Raw genomic sequence first — 12,451 nt, forward strand, 5'->3', positions numbered from 1 at the left:
ATCACGTTTTGTTGGTATAGACCAGGAAACCTAAGATTTTGCATAACATGAGTAAAACCAAACCCCTTTAAAACTTTCCGACACACAAATGCAACGTGACCCCGTCTCTTTCATTTGACTCAAGGCACATCTTTTTTACCCAGTAACACATCTTTTCCGTATGATTAGCTGAGCATTTGTTTTCTACTGCAGAATAAGGGAATTGCTCCTGACATTTTGAGAACTACCGCCTGCTTCGTACGTCACCCTCGCTCCCGCTGCAGGCGGCCGAATCGCAGCCCGCTCGCTTGCGCTGTGGCCCTGATGGGACACGTGAGCCTCTCACCTACCTTTAAGTCTTGTTCCAAGCTCCTAATGAGCTCTCCATCCACTTGACCCGTTTGTGCAACTTTCAAGCTTTTCTGCTCGGCTTTCCTGAGACGATACTGCAGAATGCGGCAGTTCTTGTTTGCCCGGTCCAGCTCTCGCCGCAGCTCCTGCAGCTGGTAAACATCTTCCTCCAAGTAACTGTCACGCATTTCTTCCATTTCAGCCCGAAGTTCATCCAGCTCATCCTGTGAAAAGTCAAAAGTGCTTCATCATACCCTGAAATCTCACCCTGGAGGGGAAAAAAAAAAAGGACTCGTGCTCGCTAGGACAGCGTATTAATAAAGTGATGCGGATTGCAACGTGCAGCTCCAGAAGGCAAGGGAATGGCAGCTTTATCCCAGCATCAAACAATCGTGCTGACCTCAATTAATGACTGCTTGCCACGTTCCTCACGATTGTTTTAATAATGAAAACCAGACCAGGGTTACCAGGATGCTCATCTGCCTCCTGAAACCAGTAACACTTTCATTTTGCCATCTCCCATTAAAATAAATACTGCATAATATTTTGCCACTGTCCCAACTGATTGCTTGTTTTATTTAGATGACAGCAAACCTATTTAATAGAGCATCGTTAGAGCTGCTGCCTTCAGAGCACCCGTAATTCCTTAAAATGGAATTACCCCTGGAAAACCTTAATGAATCTTTGCCATATGAACTTCCTGCCAAGTGCCCAACTGTTCCGTGCCCATGTGCTGTCTCGTCTAAGCCCTGCAGAGCGGACATGCTCCATGGCAGATGGTTTGGGGGGCAAGAAAGTGGTTTTCAGTTGGATGAGCCCATGAGGGAATAACAGAAGGAGAGCCACAAAACGTCCTGCTGGCCAGGGGGAACATAACCTGGTTTCTGCTTTCTGAGGACTGTGAACTGTCCCAATTCCTCGTTACCTCATGGGTGGCAAGTGCTCTATAAAGTCAGATCTAAAGATTTGCAGCTGAACAGGATAAGCTCTATCATTCCCAGTTGTTTAATCTGAGCTTGACTGAAGCTCCAGAGCTAAAACTCTTATAAAGGTCTTCCAAGCTCAGGGGTACAAGCCAGTAAATTGCTGCGTGAGGGCTCCGAGGAAACCTACAGCTCTATTAACTTGGAGCTGAGCTGAAGCAGGGAACTCCGTCACCAAAATGAACAGAGAGAAGAGCATTTTTCACTATTAAGCCCTCATCAAAATTTTTCTTTTTAATTTTAAAGCATATTTCCTTATTGAAAACGTATTTATGGATGAAATGAACTATTAATTTTTAAAGCAGGCTATTTAAAATTTCATTTGACATTACAATGACCAAATTTTCTCTGGGAAGCATAACTAAAATAAGATAAAAGCAAAGCCTGTGGCCGGGCCATTATCTCTGCCCAGACTCAAAGCACCAAGGATGGCTGGAGAAGATTTCACACCTTTTGGAGGTGACGAAGATGCCCTTCCACATTAGCACCCTCAAGGGCTGGACCACCTGCCCATGTCCCTGCAGCACAGGGGGGTTGTCCCAACCCCTCCCTGATGCCAGATGCATAGAAAAACTCGTGTTTTTATAGAGTCATGTCCTAAGTCAAGATAAAGCTGGCACAGATCAACCTGCGGGTGACCAAGAGCCCGGTAGAGTCTGAAGAGCCATAACGTTAAGCACAGTAGCAGGAGCTACCTCCGCAGCCATGACATGCTCATAAATTACAAATCCATTAATTAACCACAAATAGCATCCTGCGAGGAAGCAAACAAGGCCTGCAGACCAGGCTCGGCAGATTTCTTTCAAAGGCTAATTTATGGCACGGGCCCTACCTACTCCGAGATAGGATGTAGCCAAATGCACGGGTCACTTTAGAGCCAATCAGCTAGTGCAATGATGTTAAATGATTGGCATTTTAAAAACGGAAAATATAGTATCATATGCCTGAGTGAGTTAGGGAGAAAAAACTACTTCTTTCTTTTTAATATACAGGCTTTCTCATTACGCTGCTTCACATTTATAAATAAATTCAAAAGGCGAAGTAAAAATTTAACCATGGAGATGCAGAAGAAAAAGTCAAGGCTTTAGAAATGAGCTCAGGAGTTAAGACTTGCTTTTGAACCTATGAAAGAGAGTACATTTTCATGTTAGCAGTAAATTAAGTAGATATTTTGGCTTGAGTGGTGACTCTGAAAGTGCAAACTTCAGCTATCAGAGCCAACACAGGCTGCTGAGATGAACAGAACCAGGGCTGCTGCTCAGGGCTGTCAGCAGACTCAGGAAGCTTCCTTCAAGTAGATTTAACCTCAATAACTTTTTAATTGCATCTTCAGAAACCTCATGTTAGATTAAGAATTTGGTGGTAAACGGAATATTTTGGAATACCACTCCACATATCTGATACCACAAAATTAATGAGACTCAGTTTACAATCTTAATTTTCTATTTCGAGAACTAAGCAATGGTTTTAGTGTATTAAGTGGCTTGCAAAGAGTAATTGCAATTTTACTGCTGCTATCTTAAAATTGCTTCTGATCAAAGTCAGTATCTGGAATTAGCAAAACTGGCCCATTTCTGAAGACAAATATCCCACTACAATATCTAATGTTATGAAAATACTTAGTGCAACTCATTGCAAAGTGGAACTCCTCCCACCAAAGAAGAGCCCAAAAAGATGGCAAGAGAATGAATTACATTTTAGCACATAGGTATGTCTTTTACCTCCACTACAACTTTTCTCAATCTTCCCTAACAGCATAACCCTGAGTTTGCAAGTCTGCCTTATTTGTGCTTTTAGTTTGGGTTATAAATGCACACTTTGCTTTTTTTTTTTTTTCAAGTGTAATTTTGCAGCTACATTAAACTTTACGACAGGACAGACTTGAGTAGGAGAGGAAAAAAAAAAAAACGCTTTAAATCCACTCTTACTTCTCTCCTAGATCCTTCTTTTTTACTTGGCTGAGTAAATTTTCTTTTCCACAGGAACACCCAAAAACATTTCTGTAGAAAGCGCAGTGTGTCCTGAGCCCTCGAACAGAGGAATACAGCAGTCTTCTGATAAGCTTTAAAACAGGGCTACACACATCTAAACACATGGAGGGTACAAACAATTTTGGCCGTATAAGGAACAGAAAACTAGTCACACAGGCTGCATGTAACGAGACCCACTTTCTGTTGTACTGCCACATTGCTCAGAACTCCTAACAGTCTTTCCAGCCAGGAGAGGAGGGAAGAAGAAAGACACATCCTGCCTTTTTGAGTGGCACAATGAAGTCCTGTTTTTTAATATATATTAAAAAAAAAAAAGAGAGCGAGCAAGTCAAAGTTTTACCTCTCCAAATTTTGCAATATAGGATAACTGCATGTGGTTCAGGTTTGTATGACAGCACACAGCCATGGGTACCGGCATTATATTTAACTAATTACAGCAAGCCATAATCTTGCTCTAGATTCACCAAACCAGCGGCAAAGCCGCAGGTGCTTCCAGCTCTGCGCAGCCGATCCCCCTCCGCAGGTGCTCGTCGTTCTGCTACCGTCACCAACACCTTGCGTGGGCATCTGCTAAGTCACCACTGCCACAATGACACCTGCAAACTGCTCCAATCCCCGATGTGTGCATTAAAATAATAAAAATAATTAAAAAAAAAAAATGAGGAAGCTAGGCTGAAGTCTGCTTTATTTTTCCACCACTTCAGCATGGACTTATCCTTGACAAGAGGCTGCATAAAAGCAGCATCAACACCCAGGCCTCGCTCCTGGGCACAGGCCACCAGTCCGTGCAGGGGAAACCAGGCATGAGAACTAAATCTTCCTCCTTCCCCGTGGCCTCGCTGCCTTCCCGGTGGGACGTCCCCCGCCGCACACGGAAAGGCTGGCCGGGAGGTTCGGCGCCGCGCTCCAGCTGAAAGGGCTGTGCTCAGAAGCCCGGAGAGGAAATGAATCCTGAAAGTGATGATTTGCAGGATGATTTGCAGGCCTCAAACAGCCAGGGAGAAAAGACCCAGGGAAGTGGAAATTACAATGGAAACGCGGACGGCCCCGCTTACCACGCTGGCAGCCCTATCGCTTTGGGAGAAAACATGCCAGTCATCAGCTAAATCAAGGGCAAACGCAACAGAATCAGGACCGTAACCACCACCAAACTTGGTAGTTCACCAAAAAAAGAGTTGTCTTGGCTGGAAATACCAACAAAACTCCATCCCCGACTTCATTAAAATCTACCTTGTTATCACTGTGAGTGAGAACTGAAGCGCGTTCTCTCAAGAGGTGTTGAGTTCCACACTGCGGCCTTCCATTTTTTAGAAAAGACAGAGATCAGCATAGGCCCAAACTGCAATTAAAACAAAACGAGCAAGAAAGCAGCTTCCCTCTGCGCGGCTGGAGAAGGAGAGTCCGTTCCCTTCCCGAAACAGGGGGGTCCTGCTCCACCACCCACGGGGCAACTGCAAGGTGAAGGGCAGTCTAGAATTACAGGGAAATCATAGCAACATGGCTTATTTGGGATTCTTAAAAATGACCTTAACCATCACTCAAAAGATGGGAGTTTTAGGAATAACTACTAGGGCGAAATCACATACACAAAATAGCAAAAATGATGGATGTACAATGTAAATCCATAGTCAAGAATTCAAGCACACATAATGGCAAGCTGAAGATTTTTAGGTTCCACCGAGTTACAAAACATCAGCGTCCAGACGTTACATACTAGCTTGGTAACGTCTGCAAACTAGGAAGACAAAAACATACAAAGCCAGTAATTTGTAGAGCACTTAAGCAAGCACAAAGGACAAAACTCAATTGTCTGTTCAAAAAAAAAAAAAAGCCAAAATGCTTATTTATAAAAAACAATATTTTTCTAAATAAAAGGTTACTTAGTATATGTTAAATCAAGTGAGCAGAAACTGAGAAAGGGAGGAAGAGGAAAAGTTACAGTGGGTAACTGCTGTTCGTATAAGGATTGTTGCTAGTCCTTGATGAGTCCAACATTCATGAACTAGAGTTCATTTAACGTCTGTTTTCACATTTTGAATACCTCAAACTGTCTTTATGCAAGCGATGGTGCTACCACTACAGAATAAGCACATCCCCCATACCACTTTACCTGCTTCAGCAGAATTGCTGTAGGAATAAATGTGCTCTAAAAAGGCTTAGGTTGAGAACAGAGGAACCACCAATCTTTTTGACTTTTGCAAAACACATCAGCGAACTGAAAGTCTCTGCCCTCCCCCATATTCTTGGTTAGCTCTCAAACCAAACTCGTTCATAAGTCTGGCACTGATGGCCAAAAGCTGTCTACAACCTGCATGCCCTTACCAGACCGAATGCAGCTAGCACCAAATCAGGTGAGAAGTCTCAAAAAAACAAAACAAAACAAAAATCACAAAGTCATAAGCAGTGTTTTTTGGGGGGCTCTTTTCAGTTGGCAGTTTTTACGTTTCACCCGAGCATTGGTCGTGCTCTTGTTCCTGCTGCCTTCCCTGCAGCAGTTCACAAACCATCACTGAAAGATTCATAAAGACCACACAAAAACAAAGCAAGGCAGGTAAGATGATCAATCTAAAATATTTTAGAACATATTTCTGTGCTAATTTCTGTGCTACCAGTAGCATGTCCAGCATGTTGGACTTGCTCACAAAGAAAACACACAGTAAAATAAATCTAAGTAAATATATATTTTATGGACAGTAAGAAGCACTATGCTTCATGCAGACAGATTTTTTGCTTCTTGTCCAAAAAGGACAAAAAGAGAAAGGGGGCATGTGTCAAATTTATGTCTTATGACTAAAATATCACTTCTGTTTCTGTTAACACATTTATTTAACTGAAACAATCTCAATTAAACTGATGCCAAGATAAAACAAGAATATTTTAATTGCTGAAATTTGGGCCCTTTTAGTTAGGATCCCAGATCCTTTAGAGGGATCTGTATCTTAAAGAGCTTCTTTCAAAGTATCCTGGAAGCTGCATTAACACAGGATGGTTTTCCATATTCTCCAGGCCTAAAAGTAATCCTGAAAGTGGCATTTGTGTAGGCAGTATTTTGCTATTAAAAACAGGCCTGGCTAGCAGTAACTAAAATTTTATCTTCTGCTAGAATTTACTGATGACCTGCCAGCTTCAGTCAGCTACCATGACATAATTTCATGTTGTCTGACCCCAAAAGTAATTGATACCTTATAAATGCTACTCTAGTACTACAGCCTTCCTGCAGAGGTAGCCAAAATATGATTATGCAAGAAACACACAGACACAAGAATGAAATGTCACAGAGCCCATAAAAGAGATGCTGTAAACCCTGACCCTGAGAAATTTGACGTACATGCTTAACTTCACGAAGAGTCAAGTACGTCTGGAGCCAAAGCCTCATCCATGGTAAAATGACAGAGTCACTGCAGCTACATAAGCTGGTAACATCACACCAGTTTGAGATCTGGCTCATAGTATTCAGTCCTAGACACTTGCAGCATGAACAGCTTGCTTTGCAAGCACTCTGGGAGATGCCTGGATTACAAATAAAGACAAATGACTACAGACAAATGAACTAGAAGGGTTCCTTCTAGTAACCTTTCGATTTTCAGTAATCATTAGCACTAAGCAAGTCTGCGTGCAGCTTTATGTACATATCCTCTCCTATATCCTGTGACTTACTGTATGAAAGATACATGTCTCTGAAGTCTCCCTTAAAATTCTGTGCGCCAATCCAGATGCTGGGAGGGAAAGGGAGCAGTGAAAACCAGAAATTTCAGCATAAGGGCATGTTCAAGCCATTAACAGCTTCTTTGGCCAATGATCTAATGATTTGTCTATTTGCGGGTGGCAGCTTCCCAGTTATTGCTTAGGGAGGGGATAAGCAAAACCTTCAACCAAAGCAGAGCACAACAGCTCCAAAAAACAAGGCAAAAATCCACAAGTGAGCAATGAGGGCCATGCTGTGGGTTTCGCTTTCAGAAGACTAGAGGTGTCTTCAGGTGAGTTTGCATAGGAAAGGAAAGCCTGGGAATTCTGCACCTTACTCCCCTGCAAAGTTTTGAACCAGAGACTGACCAGTCTGGCAGAGGAGCAGCACCTCAAAACTGGGTGTACACAGTGGCCAAGGAGAGAAGTGTGTGTGTACATGACAGGTACTCAACTCCCCTCAGACTTGTTGGCCTGAAAACGTCACTGTCCAAACCAAAACAGAGCAGGGCTGGGATGGAGGCAACAAGGTGGAAGACTTGAAAACACTGTCACACAGGGCAAGAAGCTTGAAATAACACAGAATAACAGTTACTTGCCAATCAGGTCCCTTGGTCACCAGGTACCAGAGAGCCGGTACCCTCATGGTGGCCTGTCCTAGACAACGCAGAGGAACAGGCATGGAAACACACAAGGGCAGATCACGTCCTCCCCAACCCCTTTTTTAAAGTTTTCCATAGATAGAAATGATCTTGGGCTTGAAACAGGAGGCTTCGCTAAGTTCATCATCAGTTTCACAAAGTTAAGTACTGTAGTGCTGCAAATCCCGTTATCCAGAAACGGCCAGTTCCTTTTCTGGCTTCTACTAGACTTTTGGCCCCAAACACCAATATGGTTTAACTACTTGTAATAACAACCCTTTTATCAAGACTGAATTTCATTACATGTCCTCTTTTTTCTCATGTAGAACAGAAACTTCCTATACAGGTTCCCTGTGCTGTCCATCTTTCTATAGACTTTGATGCATTTCTCTACTACACTCCACAGTCTTCCATCCAGTACGGATGTTATACGAGCTCTGCTGTGCCCCAGGAGTTTTATTGCTCTACTTCCATACTATCCTTTTTTAAATGACCACCACTGTCCATAGTATTTCAGGGCATAAAATGCAGACAGATCTCTAAAATATTATACTATTTTCTTTGCTTTTTCTCCATTCAGTTCCTAATGTAACATAACATTGCCTGCAGTTGCACACTAAGCATTGCTCTTTCCATCGTGATGCTCCTGAGTTAATACAGTGCATTTAAAACTCAGAAAAGTACATATTCAGCCTGTTCCCTTTTCCCTCTGAGTGCTTTGAATTTTCAATACTGAGATTTATTTCCCGTCCTCCGCTTTCATTTTTTACCCATTCACCTCCCTTGGCTAAGCTGCCTATGGAGTTCTGGCCAATCTTTGCTGGACTTAGAATAAAATAATAATAATAATAAACCCTTAGCATCATCTGAAAAATTTGCTGTATCATCGCTCACTCCTTACTCCAGTTCATGAAGCAGCAGCAGAGAGCAGAGCCCCTCACAGCACCCCTGCTGTTAACCTCTTGCTGTGCTGAGCGCTGCTCCTCCTCTCCTGGCCAAGACTGCCCAGCAAGCCCAGGCCAACTCCAAAGCACCCTCCTTTCTCCCTGGGCTACCAAACTCCACTCCTTACTCGAGCTGAGCTCCCTTGCACATCCACAGTCATTTCTTTTGAGAGAAAAATGGTGCTCGTGACAGCAGGGAGCAGATATTGGCCTCGCTAGTGACAGAGTCAAATAGTGCAGTATCTGTGGTTACAAGATTACCTCAGTTTATTTTATTTATAGATCTTTATGGATGCTGCCTCTTTGCTGTGCCAAAAGATCACATCGTAAGTGCCAGCCCGATGAAAGGTTTCAGCGGGTCAAACCAGCTCAGCTCACTCCCGGATTTAGCTGCCCCATTTCCTCGGAGGATGAGGGCACACGCACCTGCTTTGCTACCTGCACAGAGGCGCAAACGCTCCTTTTCTTGGCACTGTCACTACTGCCAGCGCTTCACCACGAACCGCGACAAAGTAACACAGTTAGTGGACAAGAAGACCCTGTCACCTTTCCCATAACAAATGAGGGGGTGGCTTTTTTGTCCTCCCCCTTCCACGAGGATACTGAGGAAAACAGTTCCTGGAAAGCGACTCCCGCCGCCCCGCAGCGCGTCCCGCCGCCTGCTCGCGGCTCTGGAGCGCAGCGGCCCCGCTCCGCGCGGAGGCTCCGTCCCGGCGGGCGCCCTCGGCGGCCCCGGCGCTGCCCCGCGCCCTCACCTTGAGGTACTCGTTCTCGGAGCGCAGCTCCTCCAGCTCCCGCTGCAGCTCTTCGCGCGGCGGCGGCTCCGGCGCTCGCTCCCCGCGGGGCCCGGGGGGCGCCGGGGCGCCGGGGCCGCCGGCGGGGCCGGGCGGCGCCTCCCGCTCGCGGTCGCTGGAGCCCGTGGCCGACTCGGCGTCGCTGCTGGCGGCCGGCGCCGGGCGCTGCTCGTCGGAGAGCGGCTCGGAGGGGCAGTCGGAGAGGTCGGAGCTGCTGTCCGTGTGGCCGACGCGGGCCAGCGCCGCCGCCGCCGCCGCATGGCCGGGCCCCGCCGCGCCGCCGCGCTTCGCCCTGCGGCCCTTGGCGGCCGCTTCGCCGCCGGGCGGCCGCCCCGCGCCGCGACCGCCGGGCGCCGGCTCCGGCCCGCGGGCCGCCCGCCTGGCGCACGGCGCGTTCCTGGCGGCCGCGCCGCGCCCGGCCGCGCCGCTGGCGGCGGCCGCCTTGGGCGCGGGGCCGGCGGGGCGGCGGGAGAGGCGGGCGGGCGGCGGCGGGAGCCCCGCGGCGGGCGGCGGGGGCGCCCGGCCCGGCAGGCTGGGCGACTTGGGCGGCGCGGGCGGCGGGCGGGCGGCGGCGCGGACGTGCAGCTCCCTGAGGAACGGCCGGGCCGGCGAGGGCGCCCGGTTCAGCCGCTTCTTCTCGGCGTGCGGGTGCTGCTGGTGGGCGCCGGGCGGCGGGCGCAGCGCGTCCGCGGCGCCCGGGCCGTTCAGCGCCTCCATGGCGCGGGCCGGGGCGGCCGCGGGGGCGCCCGGCGGCGGCAGCGGCGGGGCCCGGTGTGAGCAGCACGAGCGGCCTCCTGCAGCCTCGCCGCTCGCTCTCGCATCACTTCTGCTAAACCCTGCCACAGCCCTCACACTTTTCTTTCCCGGTCCCCCTCGTCCTGCCTCCCCCTCTTCCCTCCTCTTCCTCCTCCTCCTCCTCCCCCTCGCTCGCTCTCTGCTGAGCACTGATTTGCTTCAATAAAACGAATCCCGGTCCCTCGGCGCCGGCTTCTCCTCCTCCCTCTGCTTCTGCTTCCCCGCCCGCTCCCCTCTCTCCGCCTGGCTCGCCTCGATGCAGCTCAAGTTGTGATGCAGCCCGGAGGAAAAAGGGTGGATAAAAAAAAAAAAAGGCTCCCTCGAATCCGCTGCAAAGGGGAGGCTGTGCCGGCTGCCTCCGCTCCGCTCATCCCGCCGCCGCTGCCCCCATGGCCCCGCGCTGCCCGGCCCGGCCGCCGCCTCCGCCGCCTCCTGAAATAGCCGCGGCCGGGGCCGCTCCGCTGCCGCCCGCGCCCGCGCAGGACCCGCCCCCGGGCCGCGCTCCGCGCTCCGCCGCGCTGCGGGCGAGCCCGGTCCCCGGGAGCCGCGCGGCGCCGCGTGCCCGTTTTTATTCCTGTTACTCTTAATTTTATACCCCCGCCCCCAGCTAAGAGCGCGGACAGCCTCTCCCTCCGGAGCTCTGCAGCAGCCGCTGCGTTATCGCTTTGCTCGAGGCAGGCACGGCCACAGCAGCCGGGATGTTCCGACTCCTCCGCTCAGGCACAGCGAGACCTTGGACAAGCTGCGCTGGCTCCCTAGCGTGGATCTGTCACACGAAGGTGGTGTAGTAAATGTCTGCTTATCTCATAGAGTCCCCGGGAGGCTTGATGCAGCCAAATTAAGGAGTTCTGAACAGCAGTGATCGTGCTGCGCTCCAGGGAAGTGCAGCCCGAGCTGGGGGCACTGTGTGCCAGCCCCCTGGGGCTCAGGGTGTCCCAGCCTGTGCATCTAGGGGCAAAGCATTATGCTGAAAGGCAGAAGCCCTGAGCCCTGCTAAAGCCTGAGGACACTGGGTGCCGTCCCAGAAACACACGGCGTGGGCTGAGGTTCAGGTCAGCGCCTGTCCTGGCAAAAGGGCTCAGACCCTGTTCCGGGGTGGCAGCCACGTCCGCTACGTCGGGTCATCCCAAACGGCCCCGGTCAGCCTGGCAGGGGAAGGGCTGGGGCAGCGCTGCTGCCCTGGGACTCCTCGTCTCAGCAAACAAGATGTTTCAGCAGGCAAAACCGACGTATCCTGCTGAATAGCGACGCGGATGCTGCCCCATTAGCATGCAACACGTAGTCATTAGCTATAAAGGCTGTAGGGTTGAAATATTATTCAAATCGCAACTGCATTACAGGTCTCCAGGAATCGGGAGCAGCTCCTCGGCACCTCCCCGGGCAGCTGGCGTGGGAAGCGGCCGCCCCGCGAGCTCGCCCGATGACAGGGTTTGGGCAAGCGCCAGCCCTTGGGGCCACCTGCATCCCGGCTGTGACGCGCAGTGCCTGGTGCCTGCCCGGCCACCGGGACCCCAAACCCGGGAACAAGGAGCTGCGGCACATCCCGGCTCTGGGATCCCGCCCGTTCTCCCCACTGGAGACTCTGCTGCCCCCAGGGAGCGACACGGTCCTTCCACAGTCTTTTCCTGCTAAGCTGTTGCGGGCTTGGTTTGTTTGGTAGCCCATTACTGGGCAATGTGAGCAACCCTCCTTTCCCCAAATTCTAGTGTGAAAGGGATGATGCTTGCTGAACTTCATACTAAGAAATAGTAATAATTATACATGTCACCCTCGATGATAGGCATACAAAAGGTTGTTTTGCACTAGCATGTTGCCACTCTCATTTGATGTTTGTTATAACCTTTTAGAGTAGACAGGAATTCCATCTTCACCTACCAGATTTTTTAATGTTTTATAGTCCTCTGGTTGAGGGGAACTGTTCAGCCATAATTTATGAGTACTCTGTTTTGACGTAGTTGCTCCATGAACACAAAAGTTCAATTCAAAAGGAAAATAAAAGGAAGAAGAATGGCTCAAGATAAGCCACTTTCCTAGGAACAATAGTAGGGAGACAGTGCCAGGCTCCTCTGCACTGGAGGGGAAAAGACTTAGGGTTGAGAACAGAGCACATGGGCTGGGAATTGTCTGGGGGAGTTAATCTGCTGTGCCCGAGTGCCTGGCAGAGCCCCCTTTGCCTAGGTTACCCTATAGCTTTTACATTGCAAATACGCACACCTAGGGTTGGTTTTGTGTTATTTGAGGACCTTGTCTGTTTTTTTTTGTTTCCCTCCCCCCCACTACAGGCTTGCT

The 12,451-nt window shown here is 49.4% G+C and overlaps 1 protein-coding gene across 2 annotated transcripts in view; it reads right to left on the reverse strand.

Moving 5' to 3' along the window:
- MTCL1 (microtubule crosslinking factor 1) overlaps positions 1-10,084 on the reverse strand; it is a 96,745-nt gene extending 86,661 nt beyond the window's left edge. For both annotated transcript variants that reach the window (XM_088524068.1, XM_088524067.1), the window contains exons 1-2: positions 9,329-10,084; positions 326-554 (exon numbers count right to left, since the gene is read on the reverse strand). In XM_088524068.1, the coding sequence (XP_088380194.1) occupies positions 326-554; positions 9,329-10,084 (985 nt within the window). The remainder of the gene's footprint in view (positions 1-325; positions 555-9,328) is intronic.
- Positions 10,085-12,451: the final 2,367 nt, after the last annotated feature.

Source organism: Tinamus guttatus, unplaced genomic scaffold (assembly GCF_059628265.1).
Source record: "Tinamus guttatus ecotype Peru unplaced genomic scaffold, ASM5962826v1 Tinamus_guttatus_pri_ptg000203l, whole genome shotgun sequence".
Classification (NCBI taxonomy): Eukaryota; Metazoa; Chordata; class Aves; order Tinamiformes; family Tinamidae; genus Tinamus; species Tinamus guttatus.